Source organism: Cebidichthys violaceus, unplaced genomic scaffold (assembly GCF_023349555.1).
Source record: "Cebidichthys violaceus isolate CVI_PGR_0920_01 unplaced genomic scaffold, fCebVio1.0.p SCAF_119, whole genome shotgun sequence".
In the NCBI taxonomy this organism is placed as follows: Eukaryota; Metazoa; Chordata; class Actinopteri; order Perciformes; family Stichaeidae; genus Cebidichthys; species Cebidichthys violaceus.
Window position 1 is genome coordinate 304,237 of NW_027176284.1, and position 27,385 is coordinate 331,621.

At 44.1% G+C, this 27,385-nt stretch overlaps 1 protein-coding gene across 2 annotated transcripts in view; it reads left to right on the forward strand.

The window, feature by feature from the left end:
* Window positions 1-410: 410 nt before the first annotated feature.
* Window positions 411-27,385, forward strand: part of LOC137868594 (zinc finger CCHC domain-containing protein 7-like) — a 51,292-nt gene continuing 24,317 nt past the window's right edge. Inside the window, exons 1-3 of one of the 2 annotated variants that reach the window (XM_068705466.1) lie at window positions 411-475; window positions 3,471-4,068; window positions 6,601-6,814. In XM_068705466.1, coding sequence (XP_068561567.1) covers window positions 3,550-4,068; window positions 6,601-6,814 — 733 coding nt within the window. In that variant the 5' untranslated portion in view covers window positions 411-475; window positions 3,471-3,549. Of the gene's footprint in view, window positions 476-647; window positions 684-3,470; window positions 4,069-6,600; window positions 6,815-27,385 lie in introns of those variants that run through there. The other variant, XM_068705467.1, reaches the window with a different exon arrangement.

Sequence of the window (27,385 nt, forward strand, 5' to 3'; positions counted from 1 at the left end):
TTTGACTAACTTCTTATTAGCTCTTCATACCACTCAGACTAGACTGATAGAAACATGTTTGTTCAACAGACTGACAAACAAAATCCTAAAAAAGTATTAAAATCATATTCAAACTGTTTCTGGTGCTTCTGCTGGGATGAGGTTTGTGGATTTCAGTGGGTCATTTAAACTCGTGTCCTCAGTATTTCTAAAATCAGGACACATTTTCAAACGTTGGTGCTTGGATTTCCTGAAACATAGAATAATCTCTCCGGTCCAACAATTTAAACTCTAACCTAACAATCTATCCTGATTTTTCGTTTCTTACTGACGCTCTCTGGCTGCCACCATTGGTCATGGTAGTCTCCAGCAGTACGGAGTGAAACGTTACGGTCGGCCAACATATTTTCCTCTGACAAACCCGGAAGTTGTTTGTCCGTCACCCTCTGGAAGAGCGCCTCCGATTATTGTAACCTCTCCGTTTTGTTGGATAAAGGTGAGCTCGTGGTTACTGACATTAAATATGAAACATGTATAGTGGTGCCTTTCAATGGGAGGACTTTATTTCCATTCATTTGTTTTCTTTCATACGTGTTTGAGACTGAAATCTTCCTTGTTTACATCCTACCCGGCTGCTCTGCTGCCTAAAAACACGTGGACGGACAGGAGGGACACATGCTAAGGTTAACTGTCGACACGTGGAAGTAACTATAAATAGTCCCTTCTTAGCGACAGTTTTTTGGAGGTCTTTGTGTTTTAGGGTACAGTTAAACGTTAGTTAGTCACTCAGCAGTTGTCTCTTACCGGGCTAACGTGTGCCTCAGTCCACCTGCTAGCTCGTTAGCATAGGGCTATCCGGGGCTAACACCATGCTAACTTTTACACAGTTAGAGTGCGTAGTTATTTATAAATTTCTAAAGATTTCTGCTGTCATTGTAGTGTTATTAGTTCTGGGCTGTGTGCTCGAGACCTCATTATATCACCGTGTGTGTGTGTGTGTGTGTGTGTGTGTGTGTGTGTGTGTGTGTTCCCCAGAACATCAAAACACCATGGCAGCCAACACCATCAAATCAGTGAATTTATACATTACATTTCCACGTTACCCCTCCAAAAACCGTTACAAACGCACTGACTAAACACCAGGGATGCTAAGATATTATTCAAATTAAGTGCTTTCAATTTTACTTAAAAGTACCGACAGCAATATGTGCTATCATTATCAAAAGTAAAAGTACTTATTAAGCCGAATACCCCTCATTATATTGTTTTATAGCATTATTGATGCTGTTAGTTGAGCTGGAACTCATTTCCGCTGCTATGTCTACTTTTGGGTAGTTCAATTTCTTACAGTGCAGCCTACTTTCAGAGATGATGATACGTTTTCTGTGTAAAATGTTAATCTACAAAGTAAAGAAGTACAAATTCTACCTCTGAAATATTGTGGAATAGAAGTATTAAATAGCATGCAATTACAATACTCCAGTAAAGTACCTCAGAATTGTACTACAAGGCCCTTCACACATGCATTTGGTAGGTGGTTTTGGTTATTCTGCTTGATTGGACATCTGCTTAGGTTGATGCTGACCAGAGTTATGATGAATGTGATTTCACAGCTGACACTTTGACTTTTCCAAAGGTACTGTCCCGTTACATATCTATCCCACAAATATTCGCTCCATTTCCCGTTCGCTTCTATTAAAACCTGAACGACAGACAGATTGTAGCGTTGTCGCACTGTGTTCAATGCGAAAGTTCAACTTCGACCAAGCAGATGCGCTTTGTTGGCCAATAGTTTGGTGCTCTGATTTTCTCTGGTGAAGGTGGGAGTTGTTTCACCTTAACAGATGCAGAGACGAGAGAGTCGGGGAGATGTCAGTATACAGTCCGTATGTACCCCTCACCGTCCTGTGCTGAGCTTTAATAAGGCAGAATAAGTGAACACACTTGTGCCCGGGGACCACGGCTGTACTGGGGCTTTGTATTCCGCCACTGTAAGACACAGTCGGTCATTTGTCGACTCCAGGTCTCTGTGCGACAAACTTCAAAACTGTCGCTCTCCCTCGCCAGCCGGTAAGACCCTTCTTCTCTCTGTCCCCCTTAATCCCCGGTGGCCGGCTTGTGACCGCATAGCGTGGCGTTTCTGCGGTGTGTGCGGTCCGGGAGCCAATCATCTCCAGCCATCATGGCACAGACACGCAGGACTGGACAAAGCAATGGGCCGGTGCCCCTTTCTGTCCTGTGTGTGTGTGTGTGTGTGTGTGTGTGTGTGTGTGTGTGTGTGTGAGTGAGAGAGTTAGGGAGACAGAGAGTTAGGGAGACAGAGATTGGGGAAAATTAGCAACACAAGGTGTTTTAAAGAGTGTACAAGGAAGATGTTTTCATTAAAACATTGAAAGTGGGGCCCTCGATTATGTGTTGTTAAAGTGTTTGTTGTTGACAGCATTGCATCACAGGTAATAAACCTGGATCCAAACTGTTTCTTACCACCAAAGCTGTGATGAAATGGTTAAAAAAAAAATCTCAGAGTGCAGCTGATCCATGCTCTCTCTCAGCTTTGTTAACAAGCCCCAATGGATTTCAGAACAAGACCAAAGTCTGCGCCCTCCCTGTGATTGACGCCGGCCTGTTTTCACTTATTCCTCAGTGCTGTAGATAATAATTTATATCACTTTGTTTGCATGGGATGGATAGTTTACACAGGAAAAGATTAACAAGCAATTTTGGTAATAATGTACCCGTTGGTTATCCTGAATTGGTATTGGTGAATTGGCCATCAGCCAGATAGTTGTCAAATTCATTCAGAGAGTGGCGAATATAAATTAACTATACACTGATTTTAAACCGAAACAATGAAAGCAAACAGTAGTATTTTAATTATAATAACGAATCATAATTAGTTGCAGCCTTCAATGATTTATACTTTGGGTAATGGTTGGCGTGACAATAATATTAGGTTTGAATGATTAAAAGTAAACTGTAATATTCAAAAGACTTTTTTTAAATTTTTTTTTTTATTCCTAAGCGCAGTTTTAATGCAGTATTGAACTATTCGCACGGGACTAGTTTTACCTGGGGAGCTGTCCGTAATCGTACTCTTTAATTTTGCAACATTCCTGGTCAAAAATTATAGAAGCTTTAACAGCATTTCTGGTGCATATTCAGGCGACTCATCTCGCTAAATGACATGGAGACTGATTCATACGGGTGCCGGAGTAAGAGATCTTTTGGAGTATTAATAATCATAATAATAATATTTATATTATTAGATAGAAGTATAAATGTATATAAATATAAATATTTTAAATACAAGCGGATGTTATGTGAAGTTTTGTCATCATATGAGGTATGACAGTAAATGCAAAAACGGCTGTAGACAATATTATTGCACATTGTATTTGTGCTATCATTGTTATGTTACTTTGGATTGCAGTTGTGGTGACTTGCGAGGCCTACAATAACTCCTCTTGGTTTTGTGTGTTTTATCCCTGCAGTCCACTTCATCTCCTTCTCCCCTGGTGGGTGTGAGCATTAGTAAGGTGTGCGCGTGGGGCCTGAGTGTACTTTGGGGCGATGTACTGTGCGTACCAGGATCGGAAGGAGTTGGAGGACGATCTCTATCAAGAGGATGAAGGTGACTCGGGATCTGAGGCCAGCAGCGAGCTGGAGTTCCATCTCTACAGCCAGCTCCACTACTCCTCTAATGCCGGGGCGCTGGAGGAGCAGGAGGACAGGGGAGAGACGGCGGAGGGCCAGGACAGCCTGCAGCCTGAGGGGCCCGAGAAGACTGTAGATGCGGACGGAGAATGGGAACATTCTGGAGAAAGTAGGCCTCCGTCACCCGATTTGAGCAAATTACTGCAGTACCTGCAGAAAAAGGAGAAGAAGAAGCGAGAGAAACTCAATCAACAGAAGACGGGGAACCCTAAAAGTAAGAGGTCGTCTCGATCATTTATTGAGGAGGTCATCGTGATCGACTCCAGCCCTGACGTCATCTCCATCTCTGAGGATGACACTGATGATGATGAAGGCGTCTGCACCTTAAAGGGCCGAAGCTTACACCGGCGGCAGACTTCCACCCCGGCCCAACAGGTACAGAGCTAAGAGTGAGATTGTGTGTGTGTGTGTGTGTGTGTGTGTGTGTGTGTGTGTGTGTGTGTGTGTGTGTGTGTGTGTGTGTGTGTGTGTGTGTGTGTGTGTGTGTGTGTGTGTGTGTGTGTGTGTGTGTGTGTTTGCTTGTGTAGAAGAAAGACATTTAGCATCATTGCTGTTGGCTACTGTCCAAAGCAAGAACCAACTGTAAGAATCACAATTTGACCTAGAAACCCAGGAGTTTGCGACCCAGAGGCTGACAGAATTGCACAGTGAAAGCGGGGCTCATAGGAAACCACTCTAAATGATGATTGTGTGATTATTGTTTAGCTATTGCATTGTGCAATCAACATTTACTTCATCAGGATAAATGAAAGCAAACAATGTGTCTGTTGCCCTCTAACATTGGTGGCAGATCTACCACTCACAATCCCTGAAAGCAATCCCTGATTTTAGCTCAGCCAGCTGTTGATCTTGCCGTTGATAATGACAATTTACGCTAGGCTAATTTTGTCAGCTGTAGCTAACTAATAAGCTAACATTAGCTCCATGGGTTGGTTTAAAATGACATTTCCAGCTGACTTTTGGGAATCCTGTAAAATATATCTTATATATGTACTACACTGCTACGTACATTTGCCATGAAAAGTATTTACCCATTCCAGATTCTATATATATTTCTATTCTATAGATATTTATTCTATTTTTTGCGAATTTGTCACACTTTCAGATCTTTAAACAAAATTGAATATAAGTGAAAAACAACCTTGTAAACACAAAATACGGAATGCGCCAGAACAGAACTCAGCTGTGTGTGCATCTGTGCGTCCACACTTCAGTGTGACCTGCCTGATCAGGTAGTGAGCGGATATATTTCGTGGTCAACACGAACAAGAACCGATCTCTGACTGTACCGACTTGACCAACCAATGAACCAAATTGAATTGATCATTGGGTTCAATTAGACTAAACACAATCAGGCGTGATTACTTCCAGCCCTGTTGGATCTGAACATGGCTTTAATAGAACCTTTCCAGCAATGTGAAGATGGCTAAGAGGTATCAACAAGCAGCACAGTATGCCACGATCAAAAGATAGTCCAGAAGAGATAAGAAAGACAGTTATTAAAATATATCGATCTGGAAAGGGTTTAAAAGCCACTTCTAAGGCTGGAGATGTTGAAAACCACTGCTAACCAGAAGAAACATAAACACTTGTCTCACATATACAGAAAGAAAAACCCCGTTGATTACCCTCAAGCCTTTTGGGATAATGTGAGGACTGATGAGTCAAAAGTGGCACTTTTTTGGAAGACATGGATTGCAGGCCGTGTGGTGTAAAGCTCATGCAGCATTATACCAAGCAGTCAAACAAGTAATTAACGGAAGCATGAATTCGGCTCTCTGCCAGAAACTACTAAGGGAGGATCTCCGGTCATCGGTCCGCGATCTGAAGCTCTGAAGAGCGAGTTGTTGTGCATCAAGACAGCGATCCGAAGATGAGCAAGTTCACCTCTGAATGGCTCAAAGGAACAAAGTTCAGGTTTTGGAGTGGCATGGTCAAATTCCTCTTCATTTTAGGGGTGAATTACTTTTCACATGGGTGATATAGGCGTTGGATAACTTTTTTCCATTTTTAATAAATACAATTCAAACGGGAAACTGTATTTTTTGTTTACTTTGGTTGTCTTCTATTCAATTGAGTTTGAAGATCTGAAATAATTAAGTTTGACAAATAGAAAAATATAAGAAATCAGGAAGGGGCAAATGCTTTTTCAAGGCACTGTACTAGTCATGAACGTGGCTTTTTTTAATGTAACCACGAACTCAAACTAACAGGTAATAATTTGCTCCTTGGACACGGAAGTAACGCTGGGTGTTAATACTGAGTATATAGTATTGTATAAGTACTGTATAAGCTAGTTAGCCAGGAATGCTAATGATTGCGGCGTACTTTAGAGCAGACACAGTTTCCTTACATCTGCTTTTGTTATTGGAAAGGCTAAAAAGACGACACTAACCTGCAACCCTTCAGGAGTACCATTGTTACTAAAGCCCCATGCTCACCGCTTCAACATGTGGAGACATCCAAAGATTCACAGTCCTGCTGTTTGTTCTTGGCGGCCAATGCTGCTGCTTTCACAGCATTTGGGATGGATGGTAAAGTTGGGAAAGACCTGCATGTTTAGGATTTTTGAGCGCTAACGTCATCTGACAACTCAAGATGGTTGTATGATTGCAGAGTTGGTCTTGCGAGGGTGACCAATACCGTGCACTGGCAATCTTCCATATTATAAGTGCCCCGTCGGATATATGGTCTTTCATAAGCCAGCTGATTGATTGCTGTCAGTGAAGCATGTAGCAATGCTAGTAAATTATTTCCCACGGTAATAAATTTAAGAGAATTGCAGTGTTTTCTTGATTTTTCCTTTACTATAAACTCATAGTGGGTTGATCGGTTCACTAAAGCATGCCTAATGTTGCATGTGAATGCTTTATATTAACATCTGCAATATGGTTGTTGGTCATCTAGGGAAGCAAGAAAAGGAGTGTCAGTGCGCCGGTGACTGTGGACTCCAGCACCTCAGCGCCCGACTCGGAGGAGTCGGAATCAAAGTCCAAGTCTGACTCTTCGGACTCGTCAGATTCGGATCATCTGGAGAACTGGATGATCCTGGGTCGAGGGAAGCAGGACGGAGACCAGAGCATCTCGCTCAACCTGGAGGGAGGGTCCGACATCAACGAAGGTGCGTGATGCATTTTTTGGGAGGGGGGGTTTTGTACTTGTGTATGTGCGGAGAGCGTAAGCGGCAGGTCTTTTTAGTTCGGTCCAGCTCAGTCAGAACACACAGCCTACCTGCATTGATGAGGAGCGATGGGCCGCTCTGAGCGCTCTGCGGATCTGTAAGCCCTCAGCATTCCTGGCAGCGTCTGCCCAGTCGCTCGCTTCCGTGGTGCATCTTTAAGTGTGTCTGTGTGTATTGCGTGTTGATATGTGGGAATATTTGTGTTTATAAAATATTCCACTTCTAATCAGCATGCATGTGTACATACACGCGTGCATACCAGCATTCGTAACGCTAATGCCAAAAACAAACAAACGGAGAGACAACAGGGGGAGGTTGGGAGAGATGGGAGTAATCAAAAAATGAATAAAAATGTTCCCTGCAAATCTCTTCAGATCTACACATTATCTTAACCTGCAGCCTCAGCAACCTCTCCAGCACCCCCCCTTCCCTCTCCTCTCCCTCCTACCTAACTCTTTCCCATCTCATTCTTTTATCCTATTTTCTCACTATTGTGCTCCCTCTCTCTCTCTCCCTCTTTCTGTGTCTCTCTCACCGTTTCTTCCTCATTTGAATTTCCCTGGGCTGATGTTTCTGCAAGAGTGCTCACTGCCTCCTCTACACACAACTGGGCTAAAGGAGGGGGTCTGGAGCTGGTGGGGAGGCTTGAGGGTTTTGGCCTGGTTTTTTGGAGGAAAGGAGGATTTTAGGTCTCTGTTTCTCTCCCTTTCTCTCTTCCTCGTTCTCTCTCCCTCTCTTGTCTGGCTTCTTTCTGTGATCTTTGGAGCTTGACCTCATGCCGGCACATGGGGGGTCATGGGTGTGGCGTAGAAGGGGTCTTAAAGTGGGAGGAATGGGGGAGGGTTTAGTCCCCCCCCCTAAAAAAAGAAGGAAAAAAAGGAATTGAAGGCAAAGATATTTGAGGGACGAGCCTCAATAGACTTGAGCTGCGAGATAATTTGATTCTACACAGTAATTCTTACCAGGGGTTGAGTATGTGTTTGGAAAAGCGGGCACATTTTTTTATATTGTCATGAATTTCATGAAAAGACCAAAAAAACAAACAATGAATGGATCCTGATATACCTTCTTCCTCTGTGTAGTAGAGCTCCGTCGTTGTCCGGAAACTTTTAAAAACACATCAATGGGTCCCACTGGCTGACATCTTAATTCATTACAACCAACATCAACACTGTTGTTTGTTTTCAGTGAGTCCTGCGGCCGTAAACACTCGCCAGTGCACCAAATGTGTATTCATCCACAGCTGAAAGTAGTCCCCAACAAATACACCATTTACTCCTGTAACTACAGTGCCCAGCTGTTTATGAAGCTGTTTTTAAGTAGGGAAGTCAGACTTCATTGAGAGACAAACCAACACATTGTTAATTTGGTCTTTTGATGTGATCTGTTGTCAATAAGAAAAAATGTCAGCTAGGATCTCTATGAAATAGAACATTAACTGTTAACCAAAAGATCAGAAGTGATATTTCAAATGATTAAGTTGTTGATTAGTGGCGAAGTCCTGCCCCTTCCGGTCTACCACCATGGGACCAAATTTCGGAAAAAAATGTGTTTGGTAGTCAACGGCAAGAGACAAATCATTTCTTGATCCCGTTTGAATTGTGCCATGAATTACACGAACCATGTTTGTCAATGTAAAAGATAGTTGTGCTAATTAAATTTGCCATTTGCCATAATGGCAAATTTCTTGACAAGCACAACTCGTGGTATAGGACTGTGAAGATACGTAGCTAGACAGACTACACACCTAAAAGTCTCGTCAGTGACGTCATGTAAGGTAACGTTACATTTTTACGTGGAACGTAGCTCAGCTAGCTAGCGCTAGTGAGACGAGAGATGTGCTTCACTGATCGGCGTCAATCAAAACCAAACGTTACTGCGACAAACTGCAACTTTCTTCTTGACTTGCAAAAGGATCTTTTTGATATCTACAAACATCTCGTGTAATTCGTGACACAATTTTAACAGGATCAAAAAATTATTTGTCTCTCGACTTTGACCACCGTGCATATTTTTTTTTTTTACAAAATAAGGTCCGATGGGGGAATCTGGAAGGAGTGGGAATTCGACTCTCTATTTCCTTGGGGAAAGCCTGCCAACCTTGGTCTTTTAGTGTACTCAAAACAGTGTGCATACTAAATACTGTTCTCTTAGTTTGCTGTTGTAAACTGTTTTCCATTTTTGCATTGCGAAAGGGAAATAAAGGACAGAACTGCACAACATTAAAACTAAGTGCGAATGTTGGTGAGACAAGAGGAAGATAAATAAGCACTATTTAATCTTTGCCAGACATTTTTAGTCAATTAGTTAGTTGATTGACAGAAAGTTAATCGGCACCTTTTTTTGAAAGTTGAAAAATATTTTGATGCCAAGCATTTCCTGCTTTCAGCCCCTTAAGTGATCTTTTATATCATTGTAAACTGAATGTTTTGGGATTTTTCACAAAACAACATCCTCTTGAGTTCTGGTAAAATTAAGATTATTTACAATTTTATAGATAAAAATGAGTAATCAATTCACAGAGAAAATAATCTTAAGTTTAATCTATTAAAATAATTATTTGCAGCTCTAGTGGCGTTCCAAAATTGCTGTACAAAATAGTAAAATATATTGATTAATGAGTACTTAATGCAAAAATAGTAAACTAAGAAAATGAGTGTATCGTACAAACTGTATACTATGAGTAGGCCATTGGAAATGAGATACGGGTGTGATTATTCCTCTTGTTCTGTCTGCTGCTGTAGGTTAAATTGTGCTTCTTCTTCTGGGAATTTGTTTCACATGCCCTTTTCATTTTACCCAGAAATCCAGAGAAAAGGCCAATCTTAGGTTGAATTCTGACGACAACAATAACCATTGGATCCATAACCGCGGGTGGTTGGATAAATAAAAAGATTGATTTCTGTTTTGATATGCCACGTTGTGTGTTGACTCCTGTAGCCCGGGAGCCTAGCTCGTTTTTTTTTTTTTTTTCCCACATTCGTGTGGGTGTGTGAGTAACAGGTTTTGCACAGCAGTGACTAATAGTATTTGTACGCCTAAACCCCCATCTCAGCATCACCATCAAATCACATTCACTACACTTAGCCTCCCCCTCTCGCCCAGCACAAATTGAATCCTTTCTTTCTCTCCTCCTCGTTCCGTCCCTCTCCCGCGTGGTGTCACTTGTTCACATACTTTTACAATCATCTTTTTATTTTTTCTCACTCCATCACATGTGTCGTTTAAAAAAAAAAATCCAAAACACACATGCACACCGATGCGCACACAGCCGCAGTAGCTATCTGTCACCTGGCTGTAGAGGGGCAGCTGTCGGTGGGTGGATCTGTAGGGACACTGGATATGGGGAAAAAGAGAAAAGATGGTGAGAAAAAAGGGGGGATGAACGAGGGGCCGTCCGGCAGCCACGCAGCAGCAACCAGACGGAACAAGAGGGAGAGCGAAAAAAGCAGGGCTTCCCAAAAAAAAAATCCAGCTCAGTGCCTCTCCCACCCGGAGAGGCGTGCGTGCACATGCACCATGAATGAATCCGGCGTGTAGGCGGGGTGTGCTGGAGCTAAACTTGAATCGTAAGTGGTTAAACTTCACTCAGTGGTCACACTTTTTTTTTTCTCTCTCTCTGTTGCTCCCCCCAGTTCTCTCCTCTTTTTTTTTTTTGTCCCCTCGGTCTTGGTCAGTGCACACCAAACTTTGTTTGAGGCTTAGAGAGTCGGCTTCTGGCTTGCTATCGGGGTGGCCGATCACATCAGAGTGTGTGTGTGTGTGTGTGTGTTTGTGTGTGTCTGTCTGTGTGTGTGCGCATCACTAAAAGTCTTGGTGAATTAGAGAGAAAGGTACGTGTTTGTACCCAAAGGTTAACTCTCTCTATCTCACAGAGGAGGAAGGTAAGCTCTCCTTCTCCTCTCCTGAAGCATAGTTTTCTCTCCGCTGTGTCGTTCCTTACAGTTTTGTCATGCTGTTCCGATTTCCAAGGCATAACAAAAATGTTTTTATCGTCTAAAATTTAAGTGTTTGAAAGCACTAGCATGAGTGTTTTCACTCTGTACCTTCTGTGTGAATGAGTGATGCTGCTTTGGGCCTGAATCTTTTTCCTGCAATCTGAGATATTTTAAAGTGTGTATGTATCATCTTTTTCTTTTATAGATTATTTTTGGGCGCTTTCATCTTAACTCGATATTACAGGTGAAGATAGATAGGAAAGGAGGAGAGAGGAGAAGGCATGGTCACGGATTGGATTTGAACCTGCGGTAAAGACTCAGCTGTGGTGCAGGTGGTGCCCGCTCTACCAGGTGACCTAGCTGGTATCACCTTAACTCGCATGCCAGCGTACTGTACGCGTGAAATCTTGGTTTAGCTGGCTTCTCTGTGTGTTTTGCGGCTGTGGGCCTCAGGATTGTAAAATGAGATTACAATGGCATGTTGGGTACCGCAGTGTGTGGGTGGGTGTGTGTGTATATATGTTGTGTGTGTGTGTGGGTGGGTGGGTGTGTGTGTGTGTGTGTGTGTGGGTGTGGGTGTGGGTGGGCGGGCGCTGCAGAAGGGAGGCATGGATAGGATCAGCTCTTATCTTGGCTGCCCAGTGCCACACGAGGTGTAACGCCACACCCACACTACCACACAGTGTGTTTGAACAGACACACACACACACACACACACACACACACACACACACACACACACACACACACACCACAAAATCGCTGTGCCATAGTTTGACTTGTATTATCCAGTTTTTACAGAGGATATGCAAATCAGATGAGGCTACTGTGCAGGCCTGATATTAGTGCATTGCAAAGTATATCGTGAAAATGCAGTTTGAAAGCCCGATGCTATCATTTATAAAGAAAATTGATTGAAGAATCATTTGATTTCAGCGTTGGCTGTAACATAATGACGACTGTAATCTGCAGCTTCTTTTGTATTATGAAAAATGCCTTCAGTCAGCGGTCATGTCCATCATCGTGTCCTCGTGTAAGGAGTGTTTCTCCGCCCTCGAAGCCTTACATTTGTCAAATCAAATTCCATGTTCAGCCTCTGTTATAATTTGCACGTTGAACAGATGTATGTTTGTTGTACTCATCAGCGCGCGGGGTACAACTGCTTTGTGGTATTTGTTTTTCACAATGATGTGTTCAGTGCAAGATAGCTCTCAGACTGTTCCCTTGAACTTACCTTCATCCATCTAAAGAACTATTCCACGAAAAGTGTGCACAACCGCGAAGGAAGTTCCAGATCAATTTGGTCGTTTGAGTCCCTTTTTTTACCTTGGACCCGGTCTTTTCCCATAGCTTTCCTCTACAATGTGTTGTTTCCACAAGGGGAGAACAGCAGGAAGGAGGCAGTAGACATTTTAGATCGAATCAGAAAGAATGTGAAGGGGCACGTGAGTATGCATCCAAAGAAATCCATGTGGACGCACGGACAAACAGAGAGCCAGGGCTCAGCGTCAGACAGAGGGAGAGAGAGAGATGAGAGCGGGTAAGCTAAAGTGGATGAGACAGGCCTGGAAAAGGATCGGCCACGGTGTTGCTGTCGGTCAGGGTCAGGTTTGTCTTTGGGCTAAGATCTCAGAGCGCCTCGATAACGCGGCTGGATCTCTGTCCGTCTGTCAGGTGCACTTCTCACAGTCCGAACCTTCTCACACAACCCTCTTCCTGCTGTGGCTCCGATACGAAAAACCTGCAGATCTGGTTTCAAGACCAACGAAACAGCCGTTTCTGTCGCGAGCCGTTTCACATACGTCGGCCACATTCGGCCTCATTTGAAGCTTTAGGTTGATGCCGTTTGAATAGTCAGTTTTGAAATGAATTTGTGTATGTTGGATTTAGCTCAATGGTTCTGATCAAATGTAAAATTGAGAAATGAAAAATGTGTATTTTTCATCATTTAAGTAATGCAACTTTAACCTTTTTTTTTTTCTACTGGCACTTATATTGCAGAATTAGAATCAGATTATTACCCCTGCTTTTAGTGACTGACTTATTCTGGTTCCAGCTGTGCTTCTTCATCGGCAGAATGTCTCTTTCATACTCATATGTAGGGTTTATTTATACCACATTTATCTGCATCTGGATGAGATGAGCCATCCTGTCTGAAAGTGGTCTTTGTCAAAATAATCTATGAAAATTTCTCTATTTTTTTTCTTGGAACCTTTGACTAAAAAAAAAAAACCACCCACATACATCTGCGGTCGCGACTGCAGGTGCTCATTTGTATTATCGTGGCTGTTTGTTCTTCAAGGGGCAGCATTTAAATATGATCTAGTAGAAAACACTTTCGGCTAAATTCACACACACACACACACACACACACACACACACACACACACACACACACACTCTGCAGACCGGGTGTCTGGAAACCGAATCTTTTCTCTTGATTGATGGCTTCTATATTTCAGAAAATATATTTTTATTAGTGACAATGATGATGATAATATTCTGCGTTGTGGAGATGTGAGAACATTTCAGAGTGAAAGTGAAGGTGTGTGTGTGTGTGTGTGTGTGTGTGTGTGTGTGTGTGTGTGTGTGTGTGTGTGTGTGTGTGTGTGTGTGTGTTGGAGTGTGAAGGTGTGTGCATCTAAAGACAAAAGTGTGTGCGTGTGTGTCTGTGTGCGTGAGTGAGCGAGGTGGTGTCAGCCTCACCACGCCTGAGGTGAGCCCAATAACCGTGCCCTGGACCACTGGAACCAGGTTTCACCGTCTTTAGTTCCGAATAGAGAAAGAATGTGACACAAAATGAAATAGTTCTCAACACCGTGCGTTTTTTGAACTGCAGGTTTTTGATTTTCATGAGTTTGAATGTCAAATTCACTGCAGAATGTGTAAGAATGAATGTGATGTGTTTTATTGTGTGATTTCTGTTTTAGCTAAAAAAACATACAACCTCCCTTTTTCGGTAACCGTAGCCTGAAGGAAGGGGTAATAACCTGGAGACCAGAGGGTCCCTTCTGTAGTTGTGTGTGTGTGTGTGTGTGTGTGTGTGTGTGTGTGTGTGTGTGTGTGTGTGTGTGTGTGTGTGTGTGTGTGTGTGTGTGTGTGTGTGTGTGTGTGTGTGTGTGTGGAATTGCAGCATAGGGAATCCCTGTCTTCTTTAACCTTTATTTAACCAGCATATCCCACTGAGAGCAAAGATGTCTTTTCCTGCTGGAGACCTGCAGCAGACATTGTGCCCCGAAGCTACAGGATAAGAGATCTAGACACACACACACTCACATATGATTAAATAAAATCTTCGAAGCCTCGACACCTTAAACCCTCAGTTTATGTTCTGGCCTGGGACTGTGGCGGTGTTTTAAATGTCATATAGTCCAGTTTGTCCTGATTTACAGGCCGATCTTGCTGGCAGGTCTGTCCCCATCTTTTTCCTATCCCCTGTTTACTTTCACTGACCGCTTCGTCCTTTTTCAAAGAAGACTCGAGGAGAAGGACGGGAGGGGAGGAAAAAAAAAATGTCAATTACCAATAATAATCATTATAATGAAGCAATCACTTAATAGGAAATTAAATGATTGTGTGTGGGGGGGGGACACAGTGGGACAGAGGGAGGTCCCGCGGGACTGTATTAATTTCTGTTCTTTTATTTGGCCGGAGAAGTTTCCCCTTATTGTCTCTCCTTGTTTTTTCTTTTCTTTTTGGGCTGGGAGGGGTCGCCGAGAGGGCTTTATTAACTGTTAGCCTAGGGTGGTGATGGGGGGGGGGGGGCAAGGCTAGGGTTTGGAGGGATATGTATTAATATTAATACGCTTTTTGGGGCGGGGGGGGGGGGTGAGGAACAGGAGGAAGAGGGGGGGGTGGGTGAGGCGTTGGTGCAAAGGCAGTCACGGATCCACAAAATCCCCCTCCCACCCTTGCCCGTTCCGTGGGCCTCAGCGCTGCAGCCGAGCTGTTTTTGAGAAGCACAAGTTCAGTTTAACAGTCAACAGGATCAGAGGGAGAACACACATTCAGGGTTAGCGCGCTCGCTCCGGTATGCAAAAGGGTCTGCCTAATAATAGCTGGGTAGTGTTTTTCACAGGGTCCCAGAGGATGACCGTGTGGTGTGTGTGTGTGTGTGAGATTGTTGGCAGTGTACCACCACACACACACACACACACACACACACACACACACACACACACACACACACACACACACACACACACACACACAGTGTGCCTGTTTAGCAGTTTCCTCTCCAGAGGCTCTCGGCGGTGTGTGTGTGTGTGTGTGTGCGTGTGCATGTGCGTGTGCGTGCCCATTCCGAGGCTTCTCCCCACGTCTCTTAATTAAGGCACTCGTCAGACAGAGACCAGCTGGGCCTGGTCTGGCCTCGCTGGCACTTGCCATATTTCAGTCAATCTCGCCCTTCTCTTCCTCGTCCTCCTCTCTTTCCACCTCTCTCTCTTTCTCAAACTCCGCCCCCCCCTTCATCTCTCATTTTCCTGATTTCTTTGTTTCTCTTCTGTTGCTTTTTCCCCCGATTGTCATTCCATCGCCGCACATCAACGGCGTTCGCAACACGTGTGCGCTTAACTGCTTGACCTTTCCATCACACCTGCCTTCAATAAAGCACTAATTAGGAGTCCCATTAGGATCGGAGAGCTTGCCAGTTAATAGGTCCCTTAAACACCCAGGATATAGGCGTTTGCTGGAACACGCTAAAGACTTAAGCGGTCATCATTGGAGGCAAACGCCAAGCGTTTCTTTTCTGATGGGTGAAAGGACTGTAAAACAATATTTTTCAACCCATTCTTTACTCACGTTGTCAAGGCTGAAAATGCTAAAATATATAAGAAGTTTGGATGATTATGAATGGCGGTGTACCCTCATGCTTGCTCCCATAGCCCCATCTCTTTTGAAAAGGTGCAATCACAGCCAGGCGTAGCCCGTGTCTGCCATAATTTCATATTTCAGGAAAAGAGCACGCGTCACCGGCGGAAGTTCACTCGTCGGCACGATCTCCCGAGCACGGGCGAAGGAAGGGTGTCTCGCAATTTCGGCATCAGGGCGCATCCATGCCCGCGCTCCACCTTTCTTCCCCTCCAGCCCATTCGGCTCCACCCCTCCCTCCATCCATCCATCCATCCGTCCATCCATCCCATCTCTTTACTCCTCCACTTAGCCATCCCTCCCATGCAACAAGAACCGAGCTCCGGTTACGTGGCTGTTGCTATGCCGGGGCTCGCAGGGTCAGGACCCGTGCTATAGGCTTTCCTTCACTAATCCAGCTGGGATCTGTTTGATGGGTCACACAGCTGTACAGTAAACACTCATTCTGTGTGTTCAGACTCCCTGAATGTGCCTAAATGTGACATACGGTGATAATCAGTGGGGTAAATGTCCTCTGTTGGAAAAAAGCGGTCCAGCGTTAGTACAACTGTTTGCACATCTCCGTACCTGCTTCATAACATTATGTGCCTGTGAATGAAGTTTAAGTGTTTGCTCGTGCGCGTGGTGCGCTCGTGCATCAGCACACCTAGGCCGCCTCTTTATCTGGGAGGGATTATGGTTAAATGGAATGCTGAGATTCTGGCGTTGAGCGGTTGATAAAGCCGGCGGTCTGCGTTTGGAGAGAAAATTAATTATTGAGGATAAAATCAGAGCGAAGGAGATAGTTACCAACTCGTTTTGGGAGTTTAGTCATTGATATTTTCGGCGCAGGCTTCCAGGCAACAAGTGAGAGCCTTGTTTTGTGTGTCTGGAGGGAGCGAGTGCAAAGTTTAAAGGTTTTTGGTCAGGGATCCTCAAATAGAAAGGCTCTTGGGTTTTATGCGGTCATTACATCCTGATTTAGCTTCTTTTTTTAATGTGACCAGGCTCTCCTGCAGCCCCTGGTCTCCCTCTTATACACTTTATTTCTGTATTTGTTTTTCAAACATCTTTCTCATTACTTTGAACACGATTTATTAAACGATTTTTACCAGAATTGCAATGCAAGGAGCAAAATTGTAATTTAATTTAATTGCAACTGGTTGAAATAATCTCACCGTTTGATCAAAGGTGGGTTTCTGAATTCCTGAGTATTGATTTAAAACATATTGTCAGCAACAGCAAGTCAAATATATTATCAAAGCTAGATTCTAGAAGCACTTCCCCACCTTTTTAGCGGATTTAACCTTCTGTATGAGCTGAGGATATTTCTTAATCTAGTTCCATGATGGCGTTTCTCTTTGCGCAGCGTCCAAGGATTCCAGCTTTAATGAAGTAATTTGTTCTATAATGTAATTGTTTAATAGAAACAAGAAGGTGAATACCCCAAATATGGTGGAAAAATTAGAGAAACATAAGAACATGAGACATGAGAAAAAACTGTCCTTTGTTAAGAGTTTGGGCTTTAAAACATGTACAGTAACTGTAACAAACGGCTAAATAGCAAAACTGTATCAGCACTGAATAGTTTTAATACACACAAAACATTTTAGAAATAATTTTAGTTTTTTTCTAAAACTTACCACCAATATACCACCTTAAGATGCGTGTCTGCGTTTTCTTCTTTGGTTTTTCTTTCCTGTTTTTCCATCTTTTTGTCTAAATTCTTAGTATGAAACTGTCACTCAGTGAGACCCACTTTCACCAGAACAAAGCTCAATGGATATATTACGGTATCTTGAAGATTTATCAACACTGTGCTTTTTACAACACAAATATTAATAATAATACATACTACACACCAAACTCTTCACTGTTTTTAGACCATAAAGCGGAAACAGTCAAAGTAATAAAGCCTGGGAAAGAGTTAGATGAATTTTTACTTTTCTTTTTTGTTAAGAGTCCTCAGCGTCGACAGGACTTTGCGTATCCAGACAGATTTCTGTGCGGCTGTGTGCGCGCAGGTGAGCGCGTCTTTTCTCCTCTCGTGAAGTGCAGACCAATTGACAGTAATCGGGTCGAGTGTCTCCGGCCTGGTTCTCTCCCTTTTGTACTGTGGGCCTTTTGTAGGCTGACACGGGCTGGAGGAGGGAAAAAAAGGGGGACAGGGGGAGAGAAAGAAAGAAAGGGAAGAAAGACGTGGTGGGGAGACGGAAAGAAAATGGAGGATGTTTGCAAGTCGACTAGCATGACCGACTCCCTCAACCAAATCTCCGGATATTTATTCAGCATTACTCACTAATCTAAATACAAAAAAAGTATTTTTGTCTCCCGTCTTTTCTTTCCAGTCACACTGGAGGGATGAGGTGTGTTTATAGCAAGGGGGATACTGTAGGATGAGGTGCGATAAAACAGATAACATGTTCACATGTATTAACAGGCCTCTCGCCTCTTTTCTTACTCACTAACAGAAGCACACTCCCAGAGCATCTCTCCATCCCTCCTCCCTCGCCATTCCATCTCTTTCACAGGCTTCCATAAAAGCGACGCGCTGTCGAGCTCCAGCGGTATTAGCGGGGAGGCATTAGGCATAAACTCTAAGGTATATTAAAGCAACGGCACTGTTGTTCATATAAACACGGCAATTCAATTTAGCCTGCCCCACGGGGAATGGGATTTCAGCAGCTACCGAGAGCAGCGGGAGAGAGGGGAGGAGGGAGAGTGGATGAGGTAAGACGAGAAGAGGAAGGGAGCAGAAAAAGGAAGTGGGAAGAAAGGAGAGGGGGTGAGGAGAAAAAAGAGAAAGAGAGGTCGAGCAAAGATGCAGGAGATCAGCTAGTTGCGGGAATTCGTTATTGTTGTTGCATTAACTGCAGTGACGTAAGAGGCAGCGGGTTTGTCCGGGGTGTGTGTGTGTGTGTGTGTGTGTGTGTGTGTGTGTGTGTGTGTGTGTGTGTGTGTGTGTGTGTGTGTGTGTGTGTGTGTGTGTGTGTGTGTGTGTGTGACACACACACTGTGGCAGGCAGAGTGTGTTTGCACGCTTGGACAGAGCGTTCTGTGGGAAACCCTACAGTTATATTATTCAATCCAAATTCAAATGGGCTTGTCAGGAGAGCTCCCATTTTTATTACCTGTCAGAAAAAAAAAGGGGGGGGGGATGGATGGAGCAGAGGGGGAGCAAATTAAACGACAGTAAATAAGACCCCCTATCTCTCTCTTTCTCTCTCTCTCTCTCTCTCTGCTTTCCCCACTCTCCCCCCTTTGCCCATTCTGACACTCCTCCCTGCACTGTAGTTAGGAGACACACACACACTCTTCCAGATTTTGACAGCGTGTTGTTCAGCTCTATCTATGGTTTACCTTACCCAGGTTTCATCCGTCAATCAGACGCGGGACCTAATTATTTAGTTCATCACTGAATACAACTGGGCCGAGAGCTGGGGTTTGATATTAAAGGAAAAGTCTGTCAGACATTTATTTAAATGGTTTTGATGCACCTTTGACAGCTATTTACAAGGAATCATGGGAAATAGAGGGAAAGAAATCCAAGGATCTAGAGGATGAGCTCTGCATGTGGAGAAGACACCCACATGCACACACCCCGAGCACCCAAAACAGCCTCCTCCCGTCTTGCCCCTTTCAGCCAGGCATAACCTCTGCCATCTGTCCACCCCCCCAGTCTCTTCCTCCTCCTCCCTTTTCACCCTCCTCCTTTGCTCCCCCCCCCCTTCATTTATGGTTTTATTTCCTCACCTTCCCTCTCCGATGGCATTTAGAGAGATGTGGAGAATTCTGTGGTTTCCTTGAGAAACCAAGGCAAGCGGAGACAGTTTCTCATTACTCCCATAATATCATTAGTCACATAGAGAACTCAACATGCATATGGTATATAGTAACCCCATCACATGTCTTCAGAGGTCTTACTCACTGCATACTTTAGTGGGAACATCTATGGGGATATTGGGTTTGATACGTCCAGTAACACCTGACTACATTACTATTTTTTTTTTACCGATGGTTTGCCAAAGTATGCTATTTAAAGACATAACTTGCATCTCCGGAAATTTAAGATTTTATTCCTAAGGTATTTTATGCCATTTTCAGATAGTCGACAGTAGAGAAATGGCGGGAAATGTGGGGGAGATAGAACTGGGAACGACACGCTCCAAAAGGTCCCCTAGCAGACTCGAACTGGGGACTTTCCAGTTCATGATGGGAACATTGAACCCCTGGCTCAGCACGACGGCACATTATATTCTATATTGTATGTGATTACCAAACAATAATTTAATCTGGAGATTAATTAATAACAGAAATACCGTTTAGTTTCAGCACTAACATTGTTTTGTTCCCATTTTCTCCCAAATCTCCCACCAACCTCGAACTTTGCTGGGGGAAAAGGACAGCTGGATGATTTTTATGAACTGTATTTGAGCGAAGCGATAAAAGAGCCATATTAGGAGCTCCTCCTCTAATCCTCAATTGTTCTTTGTCTGTCCCCTGTCCCACAGAGGGGCTGCTCTAATTAAAGACTAATAATTGTATTGTTTTAGAAAGCCTACAGAGACAGAGATTCGGCTCTTCAATCATTCACTCTCTCCAATGTACCCTGCCCATCGAGGGCTATCTCTCTGGATGAAGTCTATAGCCCACTGTGACTGGCTGTTTCGGGTGGGTGTGTGTACGCGTGTGTGTGTGTGCGTGCATGTGTGTGTGGCATACAGTAGCAGGAGGAAGGAAAAAGCCAAATCTAAATTAAAACTTTAAAGCACTGTTATTTAATTACCCCAAAGGCTGTGGATTTGATGGATTGAAGTGTGTGTGTGTGTGTGTGTGTGTGTGTGTGCGCGCTCATGCAATCGTGTGCTGCTGTCCAGGATTATTTCAGTTTTTCAATTTGTCCTTTCTCCTTAGTTTGTGAGTGTGCATGTACATGGGCGTTCATGTGTATTTGTGCGTGGCCACAGTGTAACCCCTTAATGGTTGCCCTCTACCGTAGCCCCCCTTTCACCTCTACCCTCCACACACACACACACACACACACACACACACACACACACACACACACACACACACACACACACACACAGGCATGCTGAAGCGCCGGCAGATAAAAAGGCATTATGGTAAATTCCACTTAATGACAAATTTTTAATTTGGGGAACAGGGCCTGGTGAATGGAGCTTAATTACCGAGGCCAAAGATCCCTCGGAAAAATAACCCCCTCGACATGCCCAACCTGCCCGATAATGGAGCGCTCCACAAAATGCCTCAGATTAAACCAACGCCGTTTATCTCCCCCCCACCCCGCCCTCCCCCCCTTCTCCCGCTGTATAATAACAAAAATAACAATCATGAAAATTCTATCTGCCTTCCAGCCCCCCATCACCCCACTTCCCCTCTCTCCCGCCCTCCCGCCCACTGCCTGGCTCACTCCCGCAGGAGGAAATTCATCAAAATGAAATTGAGGTTGCAACTCACTGGTTTTATTAAAATATATTTGCCCCTCACAGACACTATGTGCTGGCGTGTTTCGCCCCGCAGAAGACAAAAGGGGCACCCTGAATAATTTGGTCAGTTTTATCAGTTAGTTTATGGGCTTGCGTACGCGAGTGTGACTTTAGCTTACAAATACAAACACTTGTTGACTAGTACGCTGCCCTGCCATCACACCGTGAAGACCATGGACATAATGAATGAAACAAATGTTTCCACCGACAACTATCTAAACTATACTGTGTTAAAAACTCGCAGGGAAAAGGGTTAAACTTTAAATTAGGGTTGCAATCAACATTTAATTTCATTGTTGAACCTACAGATGGTGAAAACTGGCAATAATAATTTCTTAAAACCCAAGTTTATGCCATCAAATTGTACTGAAACTCCAAAAAGATTCAACCTACTGTCTCAATGAAAACCAGCAACATGGCAATTTAGAAGCCAAGTTAATGTTTCAGTTGTACTATAAATATTACTGTCATCTTGGATAATATAAATTAACAAATTATATTTTGAAAATCTTTTAGAATATATTAGTTTCGTGGATCCAGTTGATGTCCATTCCAAGAGGAGGGTTTGTATTTAAGTATTTTTCATGAATCAATGTAGGTTTCACTTATAGTATCTCTAGACCTTTTGCTTTCAAAGGATAAGGCTGCGTTACATAAATAACCAAAAAGTCACAACTTCACAGCCCCAAAGCAGTTTGTATAATGTCCAGGTTGATTCCAGATTCAACGCTACTTAACCTGTGACTCAACCTAAAGTCAGAGTCACTTATGTTCTCTGATACCAAGTCATCATTTGATCGATATGACCACAGGCAAAATCCCAAGATTTTGTTCTCCGTAGAAAGCACACGTGTTGAATAAAAGGTAATGTAATTGAAAGTGAGACAGTTTTCATTGTCCTGCGATGTGTCGTCAAACCGCCCAAGCATGTTTAAGCGTAATTAGATGAGTCCAATTTCGATTCAGCCTCTTTTTGAAACATTGATGCATGATTGGTGAGACCAGCAGAACTGACTCATGAGTCAGAACGGTGTGTTTCAATAAGAACCACTCTGATTATCAACAGATCAAATTTTGCGTTCACAATAGAAAAGCTAACGGATATTAAAACGACACAATGACTACCTGTGAAACGCGGACATGCACCGGCTCGGTTTTGGATAACTTAAACATGGATCTGACGCACGCACGCACGCACGCACGCACGCACGCACGCACACACACACACACACACACACACACACAAACTGACTCACTCACTTTTTTTTGGCCTCCTCTGGTCCCTGTTGTTGTGTACCCTGATTGGACCATGTGGTTGCCATGCGGTTGCCAGGCCGCGCCCCTGCTGTGTGGTAATTGGTGTCTCTGGTATTGCCGCGTGGCGACGGTGCTTTGACTGACAGGTTTGGCCACCTGCCCTGCCCCTGGCTGCCAACATGGTGTGGACGGGGGCGAGGAGGAAGGGAGGAGGTGGCACAAGCTGGCAGGGGGGGGCGAACCCTCGGCTTGTCATGCAGGGGATGGATAATGAAAGACGGGCTGCAAGGAAATATGTAATGGCTGAACACGAGGCAACAGAGGACCAGGGTGATGACATCTGCTTGCGTTTTGCTTTTTCGCCGAACTGTAGTGGTGAAAAATTCTGACCACATCGTCAAGGTTGTGTTCAGAAAAGCTTCTTGAACTGTAATCGACTGTAGACTTCCAACATCATGCTGCAGCTTGGACAGAAAGAGTTTTTCTACCCAACTTGATGTTGTGTGGCTCATGTTGCATATAGCTTTGATTATTCTTGAAAAGAATTTACTAAGAAGTTTGTCTCTCTAACTTGTGCTGGCTGAGGTTCAATACCAACATGGGTCCTTCTTCCTTTACCTTCTGTGGTGTTATCGTTGACATTCATGCGTTTGATTTGATGCCCTTCTTCTTGTTACGTCAAATTAAATAAACCAAAAAACTTAAACTCTGTTTGTCATTTGGTGCCATATGTTGCAAAAACATGTGCAATGTATAGTGGGAACAGGGAAAGAGACCGGCCTGCCGATGTGTTGCATCAGCCTGATGAGCTACCATCAGTAATGGATGAAATAAAGCAAACATATATGCTTGGGTCGAATTGGAGTCAAACATTTGTCGGTACCAGTTAGGTTCACCCGGGTCAAGTCTTAAATATATGGGTATGGGTGAGGTTCTGGTCTCCTTTTTTAAGGTCTGTGTCGAACTCGAGAAAGACTTATTACATTGGCTGATGGGCTTCAATGCCACTGAGAACTAAATATTCAAAAGTTAAGCATCCTGATATCGTATTTACGAAAAGTTCAACACATAAACTCATCAGTAACATCATGAGACGAGCACAGACGGAAAGTTTTGTTAAACTAATTAAAACTTTTATAACTTTTGCAGAAAATGTTCTTGAAGGATTGCACTGCTCACAGTCAGAAGGTTTTTAAGGCCTTCGAAGGGATAGTTTGGATTTTTTTCAAGCAGAGTTTTATGAGGTACCAGTAGATTGTGGTCAGTACGCCCCCAGTCTGGAGAAACAGACCTACAACACCGGGACGGGAGCAAAGTGATCTACTGCTGTGGACGGGGTCAGCAACACCTTAATAACGGCCAGCCTAATCCAAATCAATACGAGTTTAAATGTATGCTATATTTAGAATGTTTTCATCGCTTTACCTTGTTGTCAGACAGCTCTTTTAGATGGGAAACTGAAACCATTATATCCATCTATGCTATCTTTAAAGCTAACGGACTCCACTGACAGAAATTTAACCTACCAGAGCACGGGAGTTGTTGGTTCTTGGGCGGCCTCAATCGGTTAGTTTGTTTGTGTTATTGTGTGACTTGGGTGAATCTGTACTGAACCTTTAAAACACCAAAGTCACACAAAACAAAGAAACTAACCTTTCAAGGCAGTGGTTGACCAGCAACTCCCGTGTTCTACGAGGTAAAATTACTGTTGTTGTCAAAGGAGTCTTGTGGCTTTAAAGAGAGCAATAGTTGATAACGGCTTCAGTTCCTTGTCGTAAAGTGCTGACCGCAGCGTGCAATACACTGACGGAAACACTGAAGACGACTGAGATAGCCTGAAGTCCTGGAGACTGCTGACACTTCTTCATACTCTATACAGCCTACTCTATACACCTGCCTATCTCAATAAACACAGATAGTAATAGAATGGAATATCTCCCATTTGTCAGGGACATAGGAATCTTCAATGCAGAACATGCGGACCAGCACTAAAATCAGGAAACCCAACCCTGCCCTTGGGCTGCAGTTATAGTAATAGAGTATTCTGCCGATAAAATGTACTTTTGCTTTATTAAGGAGCAATAGTAAATATACAAAGGAGAAAATAAGACGTAACAACTTATTTGTTACCTTTTTACAAAAATCTAAATTTGTATTGCTTAAGTTGCATAAAATAATATTTTAAAAACTAAACCCATTCCATCTGGAACTTACCCAAAACAAGTAAAACGTACCAAAGTCAGTGTACACCGTCAAAAACTCGAAATGTCATTCTTTTACTTTTTATTATTGTGATCTATAGTGATTATTTGTATTAAAACACAATCCAAATTCTAAGAAAATAAGTGATTGTAATACTTGCTTTGGTTGAAACAAGTATTACGGGGTTAAACAAAACCTCGATGCATAGAATTTGCATCAATGATTTTTTTGAAGTAATCAAGTTTCTCGAGGAATCTTGTCAACCCTGCCCTCTGTCTGTCTAACAGAGAGATCACTGGAGACGGGCAAAGAAAGAGCATGATATGAAGCAAAATGAAATGCGTTGCTTTAATCTATAATAGGCCTGTACAGTTATTGATCTATTCCCGGCATGGCAAATATCTACACCCATTGTCTTATCTTTTTCTTGTTCCCCATATCGTTTCATCTCTACCACCTAATTTCTCCTCGCTGTCTCCTCCACCGTCATTCCCACAAACACTTCAGTCCTCCTCTACCTGGACGTTCTTTTACCGGTGGACTTGATATTCAGCCGGCTCCTCTTTTGTCGTGTCGTAATGTGCTCCGTGGCCCATACCCATGCATTGTCACCCTCCTCTCCTCCCGAATCCCTCCCTTTCTTCCTCTCACTGTTCTTGTTCATCTCACTTGTCCTCATGCTCTCTTTGCCGTTGTGTTTTACACCCCTCGGCCAGACTTTTCTGTCACACAAAAGAGCGTCAGAAAAGCTACGGGTCTGACTTAGCCAACCTCTCGGTGTGTTTAACCTCGCAGAGGGCAAGGCTGTAGGGCAAGGGTGATGTCACAAAGGAAGCACTTTTTTACACACACACACACACACACACACACACACACACACACACACACACACACACACACACAGGGCTTGCACACTCCCGCCCACCCTCACCATTGTCATGTATAGTGTTGCTAATCCGCCCTGTCGCTTCAGTATCAAACATAACCTCCATATGGGGGGGCAAGGCCTCTCTTTCACTCCCGTTTTGTGTGTGTGTGTGTGTGTGTGTGTGTGTGTGTGTGTGTGTGTGTGTGTGTGTGTGTGTGTGTGTGTGTGTGTGTGTGTGTGTGTGTGTGTGTGTGTGTGCGTGCGTGCGTGCGTGCGTGCGTGCGTGCACCGGTTGGTGTGTTAATGGGCCCGGTCAACAGCGTAGTACAATGGGCGAGCTGGCTTGGGATGCCTGTTTAAGTGTTGGGACAGGGAAAGAGGGATAGGGGCGAGGCAGGCCAGTCCGAGGCTTTGATGTTTGCCTGGACAGAGTGGAGAACAGCTTGTAGATGACACCCACGCACACACATAGTAGGAAACTGGTTAATGGTTACAGTTGAGGGTGGTTGTCAGGAGAGACAGCCGCATTGAAAGGCCGGGGTGTGTGTCTTGATATTCTCAGTTTCCTTTCTGGGTTATCAGACAAACCGCCCTGCAAGGACCTTGTCCCAGGAGAAGTATGCAGCTTGCGGTCCCCTTATATTCCCTAACTGTGTGTGTGTGTGTGTGTGTGTGTGTGTGTGTCACCGCTGGAGAGCCGGGTGTTCATGGTTCATTAGCCACACATACACTTCTGTTCTCATTGGTGGAAGGGACAGATTCAAATCGTTTGCGCACACACCTACACACACACACACACACACACACACACACACACACACACACACACACACACACACACACACACACACACACACACACACACACACACACACAGTTTCATGGTTTTGTTCTTTTCTGCCGGCTCTGATGAACTGGCACGCAGCCTCCTCCCCTCTCCTCCTCATCTTCTAGTAATCAGGGTACCTATGAGACAGACAGGTAGCATCTGTCGCCCTTCTCTCCCCCGATTCTTCCCTCCCTCTGTTCCCCCGTCTCCCCCTCTTCCACGGCATTGTGTCAAATCCCCCCCCGCCCCTGGCGACGGAGTGATGTGATAATGTTCAAGTTGTCCCGGAGAATAAAAATCGGTGGAAATGGGATGCAAGGGAACTTTTCCCCCTCCAAAATTTGTTTTCTGTGATTGTTCGATTGAATGCGTGTGGAGGTGTTTCAAGACTCTGACATCCTCGTTTTCCTTCAGACCCCTCCGTGCATTTCTGTTTTTTGTAGGATCGTGGGACTTTTAGGACGGCTTCCGCATTAGATCAGTTGATATTGAACAGTTGCAGCCGACATGGCGGAGGCCTCTCTCTCTCTTTCTCTCTCGGGTCCGTTCAGCTGCTCGGTGAAGCCGCTGCCATCTGCTTATTTGGCTCCAGACTCCTTCAGATCAGTTTGGGCCACGATAAAAACGAGCAGCTCTGGTGGTTTTGATTTTGAGCAGGGCCTCAAGGTTGATTAGCATATTTTCACCCAGTGTACAGACAACAGTGCCCCCCCCACCCACCCTTTCCTCTTCCCCCCCACCCATGTGTTTGATTCCTCGGCCGTGACAAAGAGCTTCAACCTTTATCCGTGTGTGTGTTGGTGAGATGGGGGGCCCTTAGATTAAGGGAAAGCTTCCTGCTCTTTATTTGGGGAGTCCCCCCGGGAGACGCTTTGGGAATGACTTTCGTCGAGTCACTAACGCCTACTCACACACACACACACACGCACGCGCGCACGCACGCACGCACGCACGCACGCACACACACACACACACACACACACACACACACACACACACACACACACACACACACACACACACACACACACACACACATACACGCTCAGACGCACT